Here is a 21742-nt window from a genome sequence, read left to right on the forward strand (position 1 = left end):
CAAACAGGTGCCCCTCCACCGAAGTTTTCACCATGAGCTCATAATGACTGAAATACGTGAAAAAAAAAAAAAAAAATGCATCCTATGGGGGATATTCAGGTCACAAGGACTCTGGTCATTCTGCTTCTCAGCCAATTATAATCCAATCATAAGAGAAATTTCCTCATGGCAAAACACTATTTTTTGTTCATGGGGAAAAGGCTGAAATCAACTCCATACCATCTTTTAACTCATATGAAACTGACATTTTGCCAAATTTATTTTAGATCATTAAATGTAAAAGACATTACTCATAAAATTCCTTTACACCCCCCCTTCCCAGTCCACACCACCTTCCCTAGGGGTAAACCACTAATTACCAAGAACTTTTTTGTCTATCCAACTAAGTTTTTTAAATAAATTCTGGTGTGTCCACGCATATAAAATTTACATAAAAGGTATCATACTGTATCTTTCTGCAAACCTGTCCATCATTCAGCATGTTTCTGAGTCTACCATGTTGATATCAATGTAACTTATTTCATAAATTTCTAACTTCTAACATGTGATTGTACAAACCCATCACATTTTATTTCTCCATTCCTCCAAGGTGTCCCATTTTTGCTAAGAAAAGTGAAAGACAATCTTGGAGTATACTCAGAACACGAACTGCTGTACGTGACAGTCTTTACTCCATTCAGTGGTTCTACTGTCTAATTCTGATCATCAAGCACCAGGAAATTTCAGGTAGAGAAACAGATTTTTGGTTGCACATTCATTAAACATTCAACAAATACCAGAATGATTACTGTGTGTTACGGGACTGTACCAGGAAGCTTTTCTATCCTAACAGGCTTTATTTTTAGAGCAATTTTAGGTTCACCGCAAAGCTGAGCAGGAGGCAGAGATGTCCATGTGCTCCCCACCCCCCCCATGCTCCCTCCCCAAAGTGGTACAGGTGTTACAACTGATGAGCCTACACGGACACAGGATTATCACCCAAAGCCCCTAGAGTTTACCTTAGGGTCGTACATTCTACAGCTTTAGAACAAAATGCATAATGACATCCATTCACCATGCTACGGTGTCTATATAGTTTTACTGCTCTTTAAAATGCCCTACGGTATGCCCATTTATCCCTCTCTCTTCCTAACCCCTCAACTTTCGTATCACCTATTAACTGTCCCCCTCTACATTTATTTACACCGTTAGTATAAGTCCCATGGCCACCTCTTCCTTTCTCTAGTCTCTATAGATCGGAGGTAATACCATCCTAACTGGATCAAAGGCCAGCCGACAATCCACTCACGCCTAAGGCTCCCCCACCTCTACTGTCAGGATCTTACTCTATGAGCCAAACCTCTCATTTATGTCTAACTTTTACTTGATTCTAGATCCCTTTTCTCTGTGTCTACAGATACATTAAATCACGGGTTGACGAACTCCAAACCTGCCCTGATGCCAGTTTTTGTAAAGAAGGTTCACTTCCTTACTGCTGATGGTTGCTTTTGCACTACTTATGGAACTTTAAAGTTTACCCCGGACTAAAGTCTCTATAGCAAAACTCAAACAACCCTCAACAAAACCCTTCCTGATACTACCACCTCACCTTCATTTCCATCCAAACTTAATTAAAAGAAAAAAAAACAAAACTTCTCAACCTACAGCAACATGGTTTTGAGTCCAGGATCTCTAACAAAGCTGCTCTTAATCAGCAGAGCGCAAGCGGCTCACTTCTGTCACCCAGCGCTCTCTTCCTTCAGGCTTTCGTTTCCTCCTTAAAAGCTGGTAGTTTCCCAGATTCCATGTTCATTCCACTGCTCTTTTCAACTCTAGATTTTTCCTGCATATTTCACCTACTCTCAAGGTGCTGAACCACTGTATACTAGGAACTTCCAAAAACATCTTTCTCCCTAAGCTTTAACCTGGCACAAAACCAACTTCTCTCAGGCATTTAACATATTCCAGATGGAGCCAATCATCCTTCCCCCAATTAACTAGCCTTTGGTCCTAGATTTTCTCTGTTGGGAGCACCACTTCCAACTTCCCCAGTAACCCAAGCAAAAATCCTGGAAGTCATTTTGATGACTCTTCCATTCAACTCTAACCACATGCTCTGTTGATTTTATTTCAACGTATTTTTCAAGTCTATTCAGTATTCCACCTACCATTCTTAGTAGTGACTGTCCTGGACTACTAAGCAACCTCTAAACTGGTCTTCCCGCCCCTATTCACATGTGCCTCTGCTCCTTTTCCTACCTGCTGGGCTGCCAGTGTAGCCCACGTAGAAAAAAACACTTTAGCTTAAAATCCTTCCATTACTTATTGGATAAAATCCAGGTTTTAAATACGTCATTCAAGAACCGCTAGCATCTGATCTTTGCCTCCTTCTCTAGTTTAATTTCTAACTGCTCTTTGCTCTACGTGCCACCTCTATCTCTAGGATGCCTTTGCTAAAACTCCTAAGTGCTTCCCTAATACCTAATACATACCTTACTTTTATCTGCGGACATGCTGGTCCCCTTCCTCTCCTAACCAGACTGTAAGCTCCTTGAAGGCAGTAACTGTGTCTTATTTATCTTCTCCACTAATACCTGATTCATGGCAGATGTTCAATTAGTATTTGTCAAATACCAACGGCTCTATTACCTTCAGAGCCTCTTTGGCTTTTCACCCTTATTCCTACAACTAGTCAAGTTTTGATCAGTAGCTTTAGGTCTCTGGTAAACACCACTTCCATTTATTTTTTGAAGCTATCAATTTAGTTCATTATCTCCTACCTGATTCATGTAATTGCCTCTTTACCACTTATCCCAAAATAGCTTCCGAAGCTTCTTGTTTTTCCACTGTATCCAGCCCAAATGTTCCTAATCCTATGAGGATTAGGTTATCCTTTGTTTAAAAGCTGTCATCAGGTTATCACTTACAGAATTTCATGAAAATGTGGCAAGGTACGAATCATTCCTTTATTTACTGCATGCCAAGCATGCTGTTAGAGCTACAGACATAAACTCTTCACAGTCCCTTTCTTTAAGGAATACAGCCTAATAGGGTGAGATCCTATCATCAACGGACTCCACACATGTGTACTATTTACCTCTCCACTAAACATTACCTATTTTCCTGCATTGATGTCTTTTTCATGATGTTCTCAGTCTTGTCTGTGCTATGAAGCCTTCCTTAATCTATCATTGGCAACTGATCTATTCTTTGCTAAACACACTAAGAGTTGATATATCACAACTATTATAATAATTCTCTTAAGAGGAAAGGAACTGTATTTCCTGATCAGTGCCTAATAATGCTTTCGACATATCTGAAACCTCAATAACTTTTGGAAAGAATAAACAGTGATTTAGAGAAGGCATGCAGGCATAAGGACTGAAGCAAACAGGGTCAGAGTGGCTCAGAAGCAATTCTACCACGGGATGCATTTATAATAGAGAACGTAACCCCTAATAATTCTAATGTAGTTGGGTGCACAGAGAGACAGACATACCCGCCAATGCCTTTACTCACTTTTTGATCATCAGGAATTGGTTCCTGGGACTTTAGCAGTGAAGCTCTTTCTTCATCTACCCAATTTCCCCACTCTTCTGCTGGTGCATTCCAATCAGAGCTGGGATCAGCAGAAGACAGACCATCTAAAATTTAACAGTGTGAATTAGGTATCTATCATTTCTGCCAGAAGCTAAGATGCAAAAACTACAATTCCTTCTGCTGAACTAAGCTACAATTTTAAACTATTGCTCTTCCTTCTTTTTCCCAAGCACATTTTAAGAGCTAGAAGAAAACCCAAAAACGTGATGGTAAAAAAACCAGCTGCTCCACTTCTGCTAGGCACCTCATATGGCTGAGTAAATGGAATTTCTTTTTTTTTTTTTTTTGTAAATGGAATTTCTAAAAAAACTCCTGGAAACTTAAGAATTACCCATTTAATTCCACTCTCCCTAATTCCTTGGTGACCAACCTCCTGACTCAGCTCTTTGTACTGTTTATATGTCTAACTTGGTCCGGGACCTGCTCCTTTTTTTCCCTTGGCTGTAATATTATATGTATATTAGATACATATAAACTTGGTCCGGGACCTGCTCCTTTTTTTCCCTTGGTCATTCCATTTTTGTACTTGACTTTAGTTCCTAGAATTAGTCGAGCTTATTATACTCCCCCCGCCTGTCCCTTTACCCTCCTTAGGAGCTCCTCAAGGTTAGGGTCTTCCAATCCAAGTCATGACAGAGTATTTAATGTTTTCTTTCCTATTTTTTTTTTTTAATAATTACTTTAAGACATTTAATGGCTGTAACTTCCTCTTTAGTACTTAACCTGTACTTTCTTACATTCTCCAGATTATTCAATGCTACTTTTATAATTCCAAAATAGTCAAGTCACTTTCAGGGTTTCTATCTTCTATTCTTGAGAATCTAAGATTCCTTTCTTTCACTCTAGAAGGCCCTGAACTTTACCTCCTTCGCTCATTCTAAAAAGGAAGAAACAATCTTTGGCTTTATCCTGGTTAAGTAGCTCTCAAAGTCAATTCTCTCCTCTCCCTGGATTTCATAAATGCTTCCACACCTACTTCTGCAGCAACTACTTACAGCCAGGTTTCATTTCCAGTGGTTTAAGATGAGAAGGGTTAAGCTCTATTTCTAAATAGTTAACAAGTCATTCTACACTGCTTTGTTGAAAAATGCAATCTTTTCCCATTAATGTCAAATGCTACTTTTATTAACTCGTAAGTTCTTTCACATACACTTCAGCCTATTTCTAGAATCTCTATCCTATTTCACAGATACATTCCTGGGATGGTGCCATATATAACTGTAACTCATTTTAGTAACTAGAATGATGAATCTGCCTGCATTCTTATTTTCTTTGCTGTTCTTTTCTTGTGAACTCTATTTTTGTTTAAAGGGGGGGGTATTATTATATACCTCATGAAGGCTCTAAAACCCATGTTTTGGAAGAAAATAATAATCTGGGAAAAGGCTCACAGAAAAAAAAGAGACAAAATTGTCTGTAAAACATGATCCCAAATTTATATGAGGAAGAGGTTGGAGAAAATAATACAGTAACAAGATATATCTTAAGAGTGGAATTACAGGAATTTCACCTTATTAAGCACTTACTATATACCAGAACTGGAGTGGGGTAGATGCTAGACATACAAAACTGAGTATAATGTACTCCCCCCGCCAACGTGGAGCTCCTGGTCTTATCTATTCAGAGATGAAGACAGGTAAGTACAAGAGACAAGTACAGAGTGAGACAATCTGTCACAGGGGTATGTAAAGGGAGAAGAGGGGCTAAAACAGTAGAGGATGGCGAGACTGAAAACATAAGAATTTATGGTCTAGTGGGAGGAAAACATGGAACAAGTGATCACAAGTGTGAAGTCTGTTACAATAAAGGAAGTCCACTCCTAAATTTACTACCACGAGCAAGCATCCAGAGGCAGTATTAACACAGGGGTTAAGAGCATGGACCTTAGAGTCAAAACAGATCTACATCTGAATACTGATCACCTCATAACTACATGATATGGGTCAAATTTCATAATCTTAATGGGTTATACACTAACTTCACAGGACTGCTGAGAAGATTATATTAGATACATATAAAGCAGTGCACAGCAATGCAGTAAGTATTCAATGAGTGGCAGGGATTGTGTTTATGTATCACTGATGATATTAACAATAGAAAGCCCGTTTCTAAGCTATCAGGCATATATAGCTAAGAATTTGTTTCTTACAAACCTGATAAATCTCTCAATAAGATACACTGAGAACCAACTGCTCATCTTATATTAAGCTTTCATTAACAACACTGTTGGAAGATCTGAATGCAGATTTGGAAAACTCTCCATATGCCAGGTCTGTAAGGTCTTTTCTTATTAGAATAAAAAAGGTTAGACAAGTGGGTGGGCAATATACTGACATATAAACTATTTTCTTAATAAATATGGTGGTGTGGAGGAATAATGGGTAAAAATCTAGTATTTTAGTAACATTACTTTTTTAAAGGCTTAGATAACCAGAAAGTCTGAGGTATGACCACAGCCTATGGTTTAACTTCTGTAAGAACATTAACAGAAGCACAAATCTCTACTGGCTCTATAAAGCTTTATGGTGATTTTTCCAGGTTTATTGATTGGAGGTTTGTTTTGTGTTAACTGAGATCAAACAGAACCACTTTATAAAACAGCAGATCACCTAAACATAAAAGTTGTCACTAGGAGACTTCTCAACAATAATTCTTAAGATTCGTGGGCCTAATATGCTAACAAAACACTTTCCTTTAAGAAACTATGCAGTATAATGTAATTCATTATATCATTTTCTCCATTTATAAACGGAGTAACTTCTCATTTCTCACAATTCTCCCATTACTTTGCCAATATCTTTTCAAAGAGCCCTATTAGTGTCTTTTCAAAATGGTAAGGAATTTATTTAATTTGCTTAAATAATATTTTAGGTTTAAGCATCTCACAGCTAATCTGTTTTACATCAGTAAAATATTTGCTCAAATGTTTCTGGTCAGAACTTACTTTAATATTAACTTTAATACAACAAAACAATTATGTCAGAAAGAATCTCCAGTGTTCAAACAGACAATACTAAAGAACTCCACTGAGAAGGTGAATGTCGCCCCAGAAGATTATCAACAGCTCCACTGCACGTACTGGGTATTTACTGAATATATTCTTAGTGTTCTATATGGACTTTATCATTGAATTCTCAACAACTGTGGAAGAAGAACTATTATTTTTACAGATGATGAAACTGAAGCAAACCTGTCCAAGGGCTAAGGCTAAGTAAGATTCAAACCCAAGTAGTCTGTCCTCAAAGCTCATGCTCTCAACCCCTTTAACTATGCTGCAGCAAATTCACTCACTCTGGTGTGCCAACAAGAACAGAGTTCTATTCAAAATCTGACTTTTACAGGGGTTATGATGATGTTCTTTTATGATCAAGACAATCAATAAGAGTAACATCTGTCTTAAAAAACGTTACCTTCTGTACTTTAGCATCTTAACTTTACATTCAAGTGTTTGGCTAAATCCAAGGACTTTTTGTCAGATAATGATGTTTATGCCTCAAACCAGAGGGTCGATATATTAATCATATCACACTATTAAATGTAAAGCTAGTGTATATGTATGTATCTACGTATACATACATACACACATATGTACATACTCTGTGGATTAGTAGTTTCAAATACTAAATTATTCATTTTGTAAATGTAGAAGGAATGATTAAGTTCATGGAGTACTAAAATAAGCCACATTAAAGATGGTAACACAAAAAATAAAAAATCACAGAAAAAAGAGGTTAAAGAGAAACTGGATTTAACAAGACTATCAACAGCCTAACCAATGAATGATGGTGTTTCTGATACTTTAGCTTTCAGTAGAGTCCTGTGGATACATCCTTTTCCTTTAGTCTTTTATTTTAGCAGCCAATCATGTTTTCCATGTTATAAGAATTCTAAAATAGACAAAAGTGGAGTTATTCTATGCAAGCAGGGAAGCCTAGAGCCCTGATGGCTCAGGTGTCTTCCACTTCAGCCCACCGCTGCCTCACTGCTCTTCTCTTACTGTCATTCCTACAATCACCCTTCAATTCTATTCTGCGCAGAGCTGATCATTCTTCCCAAAGTACCAAGACTATATTTTCCAGCACTGTTATTTTCACATCTTGTAATACCTTGGATTTACAGGATGCTTTATAATTTGCAAAAAGCTTTCATGTTCATTTATTATCGCATTAATACCTCACAACAATCTAGAGAAGTAGATATGAGAGATTATTTGCTCCATCTTATAGCTCAATTAATCTAGATTCCAAGATAAGTGAAGTACAAGCCATACGAGGTACGTTTTAAAGTGATGGCTAGAAGTAGGAAATACCTTTTCAAGTAGTACACCAACCCCACCACCCTAATCTTTAGCCAGCAATTCAAGACTTCTTATAGCCTAATCTACCTTTTCATCTCACTTCCCTTAATCTTTAAGAACTGTGCTTCAGCTAATCTACAGAGACTAAGTAGTCGACAGACTAATGTTTGTATTGCACTGCAAGTTTACCTTCATGATTACAATCGTCACTAGGGTAGGACCACGTGGTGGATAAGAGCATGAACTCTGGAGCCAGACTACCATAGTTTGATACCACCACCTCCATTTAACTAGCTGTGTGATCTGAGTGAGATAACTTTCTTTGCCTCAGTTTCTTCATCTGGGAAGTGTGGGGAAAAAAAATCACCTACCTTTTAGAATTGTTATAGGCATTAAAATAAGTTAATAAAATGCACAAGACTTAGACTAGTGCCTGGCACATAGCCAACTGTTCGCTTTTCTTATCACTATTCCTATTGAACACCTGTATATAGTAGTGTAGTGTATAAAGCACTACACTAGGTACCCAGGATGTAAGAGTTATTGAGAGTTCCTATTTTTAGAGGGTTTAATTTCAACTCTACTTGAAGAAACAAAAGAAGTTTATTTTCTTTTTTGCACTGGCCAAATGGTAGAGAAGTCCACAAGGTAACATATAATTGCTAAATAAATATTAGAAAAGGATTTCCTATAAAAATTCTGAGAAAGTAGTATAGAGGTTTGATGTTGTGGTGGGGAAAAAAAAAAAAACCCTCAGGTTTTTGGATTTTTTTTTTTTTCCAAGTGAAGTATAAGTTTTCTGAACATAAAAACTGAATTCTTTTTCCCTTCCTCTTTTTTTTGCCTCCTTAAATAACTCTTGTCTTTAATTTTCCCAAGCAGATTCTACTGGGAATCAGACTAAGAAAATGGTTTTATAATACAAAACTGGCATACCTCATAAACTGAAAGCCATTTCTATTATATTCATTCTATTATACTAAAACTAAGAAGAAAAACAGAACATTCATGTAAAACAAAAAAATTTAAAAATAAAAAACTATAGAGCAACTGTAAGAAAACATCATGTTTAAATACTGCCTGAGTCATGAAAAGTGTAAATTTAGTTAAATTCTACAGTTATTTAATAATCAGTTTACAAGTACTACACATTTGGTATTAAATTATATTATGGCCTAAGAGGTGAAAATTAGGGTTAAAATTAAAACATAAATCATGAATTTAGGGTGTTAGAAAGAAAATTCTGAAAACAAAACAAAACAAAACAAAAGCATAATTTTTAAAAGGACATACTTAACCCAGACCATTCATCATCGATATAGGGTTGATTACGGCTAACATCCCACTGATAATCAGAAGTGGTAGAATGAGAAACTGGCTCAGCAGTAGACCCTTAAATGAAAACGAATGCAATAAAATTAAAAATGGAATTTTCTAATGATGTTTCATAACAATAGTTCTATACTTTGCACACGGAGTCTAAATTATTTTTTATTTCCCCTAAAAGGAAAAATGCAGACATTAGAAGAGTTAAGGAAAAGTAGAGTTGAGGGTAATTTCAGATTAAGCGTGATAATCACTTGACTGAATTCACTGATCAGAACTATATATTGTCCTTAGTACCAATCCATTAGTGTTTGTCATTTATAATACAGATTTGAAACTGATTATCTACAAATTTCAAGAAGTTGGAAAAAAGTCGTTTTATTTTTGTTCTTAATGAAATATAGTAAAGCACAAAAGAAATCCTGAAGGTTTCAGGATATGCCTATAACCTGAGAACCTTGAAAGAGAGCTAGAAAATGTCTGAGTTTTCTGGAACCTTCTGCCTAAGAAAAAGTTAAGAAAACATGATTATCTAGAGAGGTGAGACAGAGGGAAGCTCGTGGTTTAGAGGCCAAGTTAAGCTCAGGTGCACTTAGAGAGAAGAGACTATTATCTTCTAAGTTTCTTCTGTTTTCATTTTTGGGGAGGAGGCAGGGGGTGAGAATGGGGTCACACAGTCTTTAGAATCTGATGAAAACTGTGATGGACTATATCATCTAGAACTTACATAAAATTTTGCATATAATTTTGGTGGCACAGAAATTCATGGGTGCCAGGTCTAAAACCTCTGTTCTTTAGCTATTAATTCATTTTAGAATGTGAACATAAAGCAGGGATTCTCCATGAGGGATACATACACCCCAGACCTTCTGAATCAGAATTTCCACATGTACTGGAATCCTTGGGAGACTCTGATACTCACTCTGGACTCAGGGCCACTGATATAAAGAAATGGTTAAAAAAATCTGTTAGTAAAACACTTATATGCAATCAAGTTCTCTTATAAAAGTCCATCCTAGCTTACACATTTTCACCTGGTTGTAGATGATCTTAACAGCCATCCACTAATATAATGGCTTGATACATACTCAAAATAGTTATGTATTTTTAATATAAATTTTAACAAGCAGAATAACCCTATAAATTCACATATAATCAGCATATTAGCTGCTTATAAGCACCACAACAACACTACTGCTATTTCTTTAGCAGCCCATGTTGCTTTCTCTTTCTCTGAATATAAGAAGAGAACAGTATCTGTGTTGTACCAAGTCACCAAATAAAAGAGGCAATTAATTTCTATCTCTGGAACTGAAATGTAGTCTATGAGAGCAGGGGTTGGCAACCTATGACCCATAGGCCAAATGCAAACACTCTTTTTTGTATGACCTATGAGTCAAGATCACTTTTTATATTTACAAATGATTAAAAAAAATCCAAAGAATAGGATTTCAAAACCAGATACAGTTATCTATGTATCCTCTCTGGCTGCCTTCTGGCTACAATGTCAGAATTACATAGTTCCACAGAGACAGTATGACCCACAAAGCCTAAAATATTTATTACTGTGCCCTTTACAGAAAAAGTCTGCTGACCTATAATTCTAGGGACTCCAGACACTGTGGAGCTACATAATTAGTACAGTGGGTCCATGAATTCTAACGTGAAAAAAATGTTGCCAACACCTCCCACGTTTATGTAATATTTGTTAAGTAGATATGACTTCTATGTGATTAATAAAAGGCATATCCATTTTTAATGCTGAATTCATAATAGTTTATTAGTAATACTGTATTTTCTAAATCAACAGATACTCTTAAGTTATTATGTGACGGTCTACATAACCGAAAAGTATTAGTTGTAAACTCATGATAATGGGGGCAAATAGAAAGGAAAGAGCAAACTGCAAGTAGAAGTATGGTAGAAATATGTGAGTAACAGAAAAGTATCATGAGCCTGAAGGGAAGGCCTTCTATTTGCATTTGTCTGCCTGCCAAGGAACTTTCAGTTATGTTAGGCCACAGAATCTTCTATCTTCACTACAGAAAGGAACCAAGCTACTGACAGATAAGAATTTAGGTCTTCCTTTCTTCCCTTTTATTAATGCTAATATATAAAGTAATGCTACTTTATGCATCTATTATTTATGTCGATAGCACGATAGCAGTACTTGACTCAATTATTTTTCAAATAGCGAGAGCTAAAAAGAATTGAAACAGAAATTCTTTTGTTAACTAAATGAAAGACTGTTTTCACATACCAGAAACAGCAGAGTTAAGTGTGAGAGATGCAAAAGAAGCAGAATTCTGTTCAGAGGTATTCATTCCCCTATCCACACTAGACCAAGCAGCTGTTAAAATAAAGAACGTCACTTGGAACCTTCAATTTGCAAAAGAAAAGTTGAAAGATATGTACAGGCTTAAACTATGATAATAATATTTAAAGATAACCTTAGAAATTAGGACAATACAGCAATAGCTACTATTTATTGAATGTCTATTATAGGCCAAACTTTTCATACCAGTGCCTCTAATCCGTAGGGTAACCCTGCTAAGGCTCAATATCAGAGTACTTAAGTGACTTGCTGACAGCCAGAAAACAGCTGGGCCTTGACTGGAACTTAAGTTTATCTTCAAAGCCTTTCTCCACTTTAACAAGCTACCTTATTATTTACCATCATTATGCTACTACTTTGGGACAAGCACTGAACTTGGTTCTTGACCTTCATTACAGCCAATCCTCATAACTACTGAAACTAGGAAATTCACACAGGTTAAAGAACTAGCCTGATTTCCACAGAAGTTAGTATGTGGGAAAATAGGGACTCATGCCAAATAGGTCTGTTTCAACTAGTCCACACTCATTCTACTATACTTACTATTTCCTCAACATTTTCAAGATATTTCTTACTTGCAAATGAGTATTTTAAAGAACATATACCTCCATGAGACCAGTCACACCAGTCTCTTCTTAGTGATTTACTACAAATCCAGTTTAATATAGTTCTTTCAATTTCAACAAAGGTCCTAATCCACCTAGACAGGAACTCTAACCTGCTGCTTAATTTTATCTGCAGCAAATATTAAGCAAGTACCATCTAATTTATGTCCTAACAATAAAAATGCTACATAGCTTTTATGAGTAAACTGCAAATATCTGAAAAGGCCATAGTTTCTAACATTACTCCATAAAATGTGACTATCTTTTGTTAAATATGAAAAGATGCTTTACAGCATTTATGTTTTCTTCATTATTGAAAATGAGGCTGGGCATTTAGGGACTGTCTTCTTCTTCCAAGCCAATTTTGATATTTCTACACAATTTCTGGACATTGTATGAAAGAATGAGCTTAAAAATAATTATCAGTAAATGCTACTAACTGCATTCTTGGGGACAATAGTCAACAAGAGTTTCTAGGCTTAAAAATGATGGGAAAAGCAAATAACATTGGAAGAAAGTTTTTTCTACTTAAACACTAAACACTCTGTAGTGTCTATTGCTCTTTCAAATAAAAGAAATAAAACAAAAGTATCTGCAACAAGCACAACAGAAAAAAGTGTATGTTTAATGTACGGAGTTACAACTTGATTTAAAAAAAAAAACAACAAACAATAAGAGGCCATTAGACAAATGGGCAAAGAACATAGACAATTCATAACATAGCAATGATCAAGAAAGTCGTGAAAAATACTCAACCTCATTAGTGATTTAAAAAGTTAACCAGAACACTTTATGTATTTTTTTGTTTATCAAGTTAGAAAAGATGTATAAATACCAATCTTGGGTCAGCACATGATAATTGGCCCTCATAGTGATGCTGATTGTATAAATTAGAACTACTTTCTTAGAAAATATCTTGACAATGTTGTCACAGAGCACTGTATGTTTATACTCCCTTTAACCCAATAACCTCACTCCAAATAAGCCAAAAACAAATATATTCAATGCAATGTTATTTACAATGTTTTTTTAAAAAAAATTATCTTTATAATATAGGAATAGTTGAATAATTTATATGCTATGTTTATACAATATATCATAGGGTCTTCAAATAAAAATACTTACAAAGAGGAAAATGTTTATGTTACAAGTGGGGACATAAAAATGCATATCCAAATTGTATTATGTAAAAAAAAAAAAAAAACCAAAAACAAAAAACTGTACACAGGAAAAAAATAAAAGGTCATTAAAGATTTATAAAAAACAGTGGAAAAAAAAAAAACAGTGGTTGTCATTGGGTGATGTGATAACAGTGGCTTTTTCTTTCTCTTTTTGTAGTTTTCCATATTAAACATGGATTTCTTTTCCATCACACACACACACACACACACACACACACCGGAATTAAGTTGCTTTTAATTTGATTGCTTTCAACAAGAATAAGCTTTCTCAACTACTGGTCTGTATTTTTAAAATTGAGGGGGAAAATTAATTATAAATAGTCATTTTGCGGACTGAAAAACAGCATCAAAGTGGATGCTGTAAACTGCTTTCATTATTTTTAATTAAACTCAACAGAACTGTTGAAATTAATCAAAAAATCTACTCACATGTTACATTTATAACATCACTAAAAATACACAATTATACCCCTTAACTACACTGATAATCAGAAGTGATAAATGTGAGAGCACTAAGAGGAAGTATTACATGCTATTATTGACTTTTTTAGTTTCCCCTTTGCTCTACGTGAAGGTTGAAGATGAATTAATTATTACTATTATTTCTGTATAGCTTCACTCATTTTTTTTTTTTTTGCATTCCTTGAAAATTCAAAATGTACCAGAAATAAACAACTGTAAGTGAACTTAAAATTTTCTAACACTTCTTACCAATGCCAGAAAATATTGAACGGTCACTCCAACTCCTTCCCCAGTCTTTTCCATTTGCATTAGCATCTCCAGTGTCTTGACCCCAGGCAGATGGCTCACTTTTCCTCTTGCCTGCGGAAGCAGGGGACACGGAGTTCCACTTCTCCTCACCTGCACTGATCTGTGAGGAGAGTTTGACAGACTTTTCATTCCAGCCTCCTCCGTTTACAGTGAGGTTTTCGTTCAATCCTGAAGAAACTTAAAGAAAAGAAAAGAAGATTAAAAACTGATACATGACTCCTTATTCTAAAACTGGGATATTTTCAAATTTCTATGACTGCTTGGTTTATACTTATCACTCATTTTCCCCCCTACTGTCCTGTCCTCTAAACAGCCTGAGCTTTAAAGATAAAAATGAAAACTCTTCAAAGTGACATGACCATCATGGATGACTTTTAATTTAAAAACTAAGGGTAGGCTTGAACTTTATATGTTAATGATGTTTTCAACAGCAGAATGAAAAGAAAGTACAACAGAGCAAACAGGAAAACAACACATATTCTGCTATACTCAGAATACTCACCCACTAAAAATATGAACACTTCTCTTTAGTTATATGTTCTTTTTTACACACACACACGCACACACACAATGTATAATAAGGCAGTGATTCTAAAACCTGGCTGCATATTAAAATCAACTGAAAAATTTCTTGAAAATAGACACTGGAGCCTCAGCCCAGACTAATTAGAATCAGAATCTCTAAGAATGCCTCACTGGCTTGTCAGTAGATCATGTGACTCTTAAATCTTGGGGTTGTGAGTTCAAGACCCACATTGGGCATAGCGATTACTTAAGAAAACAAAAATCAAATCAGATCAGAATATTTGTATGCAGGTATATGTACATATGTGTGTATGTTGTTTTTCTAAGCTTCCTAGACAACTGTAAAGTGTAGCCAGGATTAAGAACCATGGGAATGAAGGAAGCTGACAAGGTGAAAACAAGCCTGAAACAAGAAAGTGCTTTTTCATTTCTCGATTTATATTTTTCAAAAACACTTTTAGTTTCTAGGTAAGGTATACCACTCTACTTAATTCAATCTTTACCATAAATGAGTAAATAAAGTATATTTTTCTAATTGTGAAGCACAGTACACCTTTAGATTGCAGTCCATTTATTGTAAAATATTTGATTTTGCTAAGGAATCAATTTAAATGATTATAGGTATTAGGGCTTTTTCCTCTAATAAACAGGGGTAAAGTCTTTTATCCCATATATGCCTATATTAAAACCAAGTCCTCCCCAACCCCAAATCTTTCTTTTCTGTATTGGCTTACACAATGCAAGCTGGAATAAAAATTGCATATAAACTATTACTAAAAAAATGTTTTTACGTATGGGGAGAGGGAGAAACAACTAGAACATACCAAAGACTGTTAGAAGTGGGAATGATTTTTCTTTTTATCCATTTTCCAAAATCTCTGGATTGTGATTATGTTACTTTAGTAATTAAAACTCATTTCTAAGTCTTTTTTTTTCCTTCTGTATCATTCATGTGAGGAAAGAGACATGTATGTAAGTTTCTATTTTGATGGGCCTTCAATTTAAGTTACATGTAATTTCTCTCACCCTGAAGTGTAGAATCTCCTTTTCCAGACTTAAAGTTGCTAACTTGAACATTTAGATGAGAATCACCTGGTTGAAATAGAAATAAAATTTATTTAATACTAAATAGGCCACACTATGCACATTAAATTAGGAGTTAACAAATTAATTTTTACTTGTTAATTTTAATAACTTGCTTCTTCAAGTACTAAATTCTTATACTGGAAAAGAGTCAGTTTTACAACATATCTAACATGTCCTTAAGGAATTGAGTTCTATAGTTAGCCTATTCTTAGTCAACTAAAATGGCAACATAGGACCTGGAAAATTGTTCAAGTATACGTAGAGTCTGCTGTTCTGTAAGGCTTATCAAGATTCTTTTAAGTAGGAACTGGAGAACTGGGGCTCTGTAATTGGATTCAACTTTGCCACCTCTCAATAATACCAGCTGCCTTTTCAATAATCCTGGAAGCAAACACATCCAACTTAAGAACACTGCCAGTATTTGGGACCAGGACTTAGGAAATACAGCAAGAGGTACGATGTTACAACAAAGATACCATTTCTCTGACACTAAAAAGCATAATGATTACAATGTATCAAAAAACCAGCATGACAAAGGATTGTGCTAGCAAGGAAGGCATGCACCAAGACAGTGAAAAAGGGCCACCAACGGAAAGCAGCACTAAAGCATGGCTAATATGTAACGGTGAAAATGCATAAATAGAAGCCACTGCTATACCAAAGCAATAAATTCTGGCAAGTCATCAAGCAAAAAAAGTAAAAGATAACAAGGCTAAGAAAGTGGTCTGGAGACAAATGCAGGGTAGGCAATTAATAAAAAGGAGGAAGAAAAGTCAATGTGCAAGTTGAAGAGTACCCTGACTGATGTCTCCAGGGTAAAAGTGACGGCAATGTAGAGCTACTAAGAAGCCATCAGTATTGGATAGTGTGAGCAATTTAAATACATGGGAAGAACATTAGCTCAACAACCTCTGAAGTTCCAGTCTAGTTTATCAAACACCTATGGCATTCTCAAAAAGTCAGGGTGATAAGAAGTCCAGACAGAGCCTGCACTATCCAGAACATGCTTGTTTCATCTTGGAATGAAAGCACTCAACATGCAGAATGGTGACAAATAATTTTATTTAGTAAATGTCCCATCCACTATAAGAAATGGAGATGTAAGAGAGTTGGGGCAAAGCAATGCACACAAGAAAAAAAGGCAACATCATTTTCTCATGTGACTCAAGGCAGAAAGGCAATTTTAACTTAGCAGGCCATTCATTAGGCAGTAGTAAGTAACAAGTAACACTGCTGGTTTTCAGTTAAACCAATATGTGGTCCACAGTGCTCTCACGAAGAAGGGTATATCAGCACAATCATGTAAGCAGTTCAAAATAGCCAAATTTTGACGTAATGATATTTTGTACATCTGATTAAAAGGAGCTGGATTTGATGTATGACTCTTATGTTCCACTAATATACCTTTATTCTTCTTGGAACCAACAGGAAATGATGCAGTTGTAAGTTGCTCGGTGGTAACTGTGATGGTATTTTCTATCCCAGGGATAGTTGAATCCAATGAACCAGAATCAGTCTGCACCTTATCACGTTTACGCTGCTGTCGTTTCTCTCTGTGACTAATTTTAGTTTCCCAGGCTCCTGACATAGCCCCAGAAAAAAAAGTGTTATTCAGTAAAGGGGAAGACAAAAAAAGCTGTAGTTTTGAGGAGGGAAATGGGGCAGGGCACATAAAATATCATGATAAATTTAGAGAGTAAACTAAAAGCCAAGACTATTGATTATATTAATGTATCCTAAGAATTTATTCTAATCCCAGTATGTTGTTTTAGGCAGCTAACTGCCATTTTTATTTATTCTGGTCATTTTTATCAACTCTGTCATCTATGAATTAGGAGAAATAATAGGTAGGTCATCTTGTGTATCTTTTTATCCTGCTGGAGAGAATTGAAAGTGTTATAAATAGTTACTAATAAATGGGTTTACTTGGTGATTGACAATAAGGGGCTTCCTCAAGAATTTTGTACACAGCCTTCTAGGGATAGTATATTTATAAACAAGAGGGATAAAGTCCAAACCATATTTCTGAGAAACAAAGACAAAAAACAATTGCTCAAGATACTGAGCTAGACCTTAAATTTCAAGGTGGTTCCCTTCAGGAAAAACACTATTAGATCCTCAAATAATTTAGATTTTTAAAAAAGTGTTTTCTAACAAGGTCACAGATCTACACAGTAAAATCTGTAATTATTAAAATAAAAGCTAGATACAAGATCAAGCGACACAAATGCAGCTTTTATATAATGCACCATGGTAAAAAAGGATTTAAAATTTCTCTATAGTCCTTTCACTTGCTCAAGTACCTTCATCAACTTCCTTTCCATCATGGCGTGAACTGTTTTGCACTGCTTTAGCATCTGATTTTGATTTCTTCTTATTTTTCTTTGACTGAAAGTAAAATAGAATGTTACTTAATATTTCATTATGTTTTTGAAAAGGTAGGAGTCAGTAAAATACATAATGAAATGTATGATGCTGACAACCGAAAAATTTAATGTTTGATTAAAAACCTTAACATTAAATGGCAATAATAATAATAGGTCACCATGTATTGAGTGGGTTACTCTGTGCTAAGTACTTTACACTCATTTTCTTCTTTATTCCCTAAAAAAAACCAAAAAAACCCTCACTAGAGAAGGTATTATTTCCATTTTAGAGATGAGGAAACGGAGACTTAGAGCTGTTAAATATTAAACAGGCTGTCTGGGATCACATTAAGAGTTAGTAAATGGTAGAGTCAAATTAGGAAATAGGTCTATCTGGCTCCAAAGTCTGTGCCCTTAGAAACATGCTACCCTAACATATCATAAACAAGGTACTATAATATAATGGGTTCAGAACAATAAAATAAAAATCTGCTAATGTTCAAAAATAAAATGATGCACTGATTATTGGTGTTTGGATTTTATAAAACACTTGTTGGAATCCCTATGGTATAACAAATTAGCGAGTCAACTATACAAAGCAGGTAATATTTTGTCAGTTTCAGAGCAATGTGAAAATACCTCGGATTTGCATATGGTAGATGTTTAGTAATTCATTAAAGAAAAAAATACCTACACGCACGCAAGATATGGATATTCTGAAATAGCCTTCCAATTCCCTTCTGCCAAAATTTTCTCCTTTCAAAAGTTCATTAAAACTTTATAAAGCCATGATTTCTATACTTAGATTAGTGCTTCCTGAAGAGTATTAACATTCAAGAAATAGTGATTTTATTTATTTATTTATGTATTCATTCAACTATTTATTGAGATTGGCTACATATGTATTCTTGTACACTATCTCTAAGTTTACCACCAAAAAAAAATTTTATCTTGATAATTAAGTCTTTTTTATGAGTAAAGCAGTAAATGCTAATTTGAATAAGCAATAAACGACAAGTCTGAAGAGTGATTAAAAATTCTTTGACAGGGATCCCTGGGTGGCGCAGCGGTTTGGCGCCTGCCTTTGGCCCAGGGCGCGATCCTGGAGACCCGGGATCGAATCCCACATCAGGCTCCCGGTGCATGGAGCCTGCTTCTCCCTCCGCCTGTGTCTCTGCCTCTCTCTCTCTCTGTGACTATCATAAATAAATAAAAATTAAAAAAAAAAAAATTCTTTGACAACAGGAGTATGTAAGAAACAATTCAAAAACAATTTTTTTTTTATATTCCCCACAGTTGACTTGTACTTGTTTCTTTGCATGTTCTCATCAACACATACCATGTTTCATGTACTGCTTTATTACATCTACCAAGCCAGGCTCACATTCACTTTACAAAAATTGAGATATCATCTACATACCATAGTATTTACCCTCTTTAAATTCAGTGGTTTTTGTATTCAAGGTTATTCAATAGTTGTACAACTATCACCATTATCTAATTCCAGATTGCTTTCATCATCACCAAAGAGAAATGTGGTTCCTATTATCAGTCATTCCTCACCACCTTTCTCCCAGTGGCGTCCACCACCAATCTACTTTCTGTATGTCTGTCTCTCATATCCACTCTCAAGTAAAGATAATACACTGAGCACTTTTCAATTACAGCCTAGCGTAGGAGTCAGCAAACTTTTTCAATAAAGGACCAAATAGTAAATATTTTAGGCTATGCAAAGCATATATAGTTCTACACGTAGTAATTAATTGTACAACTCTGCTGCTATAGCATAGAAGTAGCTATGTGCAATATATAATTGAATGGGTATGACTTGTGTACCCACAAAATTTTATTTACAAAAACAGGCACCTGGCTGGATTTCCGGAGCCAGAGTTTGCCAACCCCTGGTCTAGAGCAGCACTGTCCAAAACAGAAATATAATACAAGCCATGTTTGTAACTCAAAACTTCCTAGCACACAGGTTAGAAAGTTAAAAGAAATAAGTAACATTAATTTTAATAATATATGTAAAACCAACAAGTCCAAAATACTATCTCAAAATGTAATTAATATAAAAAACTATTAAGAAGATAGTATGAGAAAGAGTGCTAAGTAGCCATGCAAGTAGCTGCTACATTGGATAGTACAGACCTATAGAAACTAACTAAAGTACACCCTTTTTACAGATAAGAGAATTGAGACCATAAAAAGATTATATAAATTGCCTGATTAAGGTTATTAAGTGGTAAAACTGGAACTAAAATTCAGTTCTGACTCTAGATCCTGCCTTCACAAATACTCTGCTATGCTGTCTCTCTATATTGAACTCTAAATACAAACTTAATCATGTATTAGCTATGTGAGATTTTGGGCCAAGTAGTTCTAAACCCTCTTTCCCAACTGCCTTATGCGACAAAAATTCCTAACCTCACATAAGGTTCTTTTAAGGATTACATAAGATATGAAAGCAGACTGCTAACTATGAGGCAGTATACATAAATAAGACTTTTTCAAGGAGAGAGCGACTATGATAAAAGGATAGAAATTATATTCACATTGAAATACTGTCATTTGTCACTAAAGTGAAATCTGGAGAAAAATAAAGACAACTATCTTGGTTTTAGGCTAGGTATTGTTTGATTTTTAGTTACCTTTAAAAGTCACTAATCAAAAAATCACGCTTACTCAGATGAGATTTAAGAACGTATTTTAAAAAGCGTTAAAATAAATATGCATACATGCTACTATTTGCCCAAGCCATCCTACTGAGATAAAACACCTTACTACAGTTAACACTTTTGAAGGAAACTGCAAATACAAAGTTCTGGCTCCCTTGTTAACCACAGTTCTTTCCCATTTTTTGTCAGACTACCATGGAGCTGGCCTTAGCCTTTCTTGATTGGGCAGCATGCAAGAAAAATTTATTAAATATCTACAATATGCAAAGACATACACTCCAAAATGTTTATTTGTATATTTTGGAAGGCTATTACACATATCCTACTACAATAATGTATATATGTATAAAACCTATTTTTTTTAAGATTTTATTTATTTACTCATGAGAGACAAAGGCAGAGGGAGAAGCAGGCTTCACACAAAGGGTCCAATGCAGGACTTGATCTCCAACTCCAGGATCATGCCCTGAGCTGAAGGCAGATGCACAACCACTTAGCTACCCAAGTGCCCAAAACCTATTTTTAGTGGAAGCAGTATAATTGAATATGCTTCATTACTTTTTAATAATCTTCTAAATTCATGCATTTTAATACTTTAATATTTTTAATATTAAAAACTATCATACCTGACAAAGGTACTGAGATCCATTTAAATTAAGGCCATGTTTACTAAAACATGACAGCAATTTTTCCACCTTACCTTCTAATTCTAAGTATGCAAAGGTTTTTGTGGATATGCAGTCAACATACAGTTGTTGTGTATGGAGTACATACATCAGTGGATATGTACTCGACACCAATATTTCCTGCAATTGAATCTGATGGTTTTACTTTATTTTGGCATTTTTAACAAATGGATTCACTAAAAAGACTTAAAAAAAATTTTTTTTAAACTGGTTGTATTGGGGCGCCTGAGTGGCTCAGTCTGGTTAAGCAAGTGCCATTGGCTCAGGTCACGATCCTAGAGTCCTGGGATTGAGACTGGCTTCCTGCTCA

General features: G+C 35.2%; 1 protein-coding gene across 7 annotated transcripts in view; it reads right to left on the minus strand.

The window, feature by feature from the left end:
• The window catches only part of MTDH (metadherin), a 56772-nt gene that overhangs the window by 12143 nt on the left and 22887 nt on the right, over window positions 1-21742 (minus strand). For 2 of the 7 annotated variants that reach the window (XM_072734250.1, XM_072734247.1), the window contains exons 3-9: window positions 18009-18093; window positions 17110-17286; window positions 15646-15711; window positions 14035-14271; window positions 11463-11552; window positions 9170-9268; window positions 3499-3623 (exon numbers count right to left, since the gene is read on the minus strand). In XM_072734250.1, the coding sequence (XP_072590351.1) occupies window positions 3499-3623; window positions 9170-9268; window positions 11463-11552; window positions 14035-14271; window positions 15646-15711; window positions 17110-17286; window positions 18009-18093 (879 nt within the window). The remainder of the gene's footprint in view (window positions 1-3498; window positions 3624-9169; window positions 9269-11462; window positions 11553-14034; window positions 14272-15645; window positions 15712-17109; window positions 17287-18008; window positions 18094-21742) is intronic. The other 5 variants (XM_072734248.1, XM_072734249.1, XM_072734251.1 and 2 more) reach the window with 5 other exon arrangements.

Source organism: Vulpes vulpes, chromosome 13 (genome assembly GCF_048418805.1).
Source record: "Vulpes vulpes isolate BD-2025 chromosome 13, VulVul3, whole genome shotgun sequence".
NCBI classification, from domain to species: Eukaryota; Metazoa; Chordata; class Mammalia; order Carnivora; family Canidae; genus Vulpes; species Vulpes vulpes.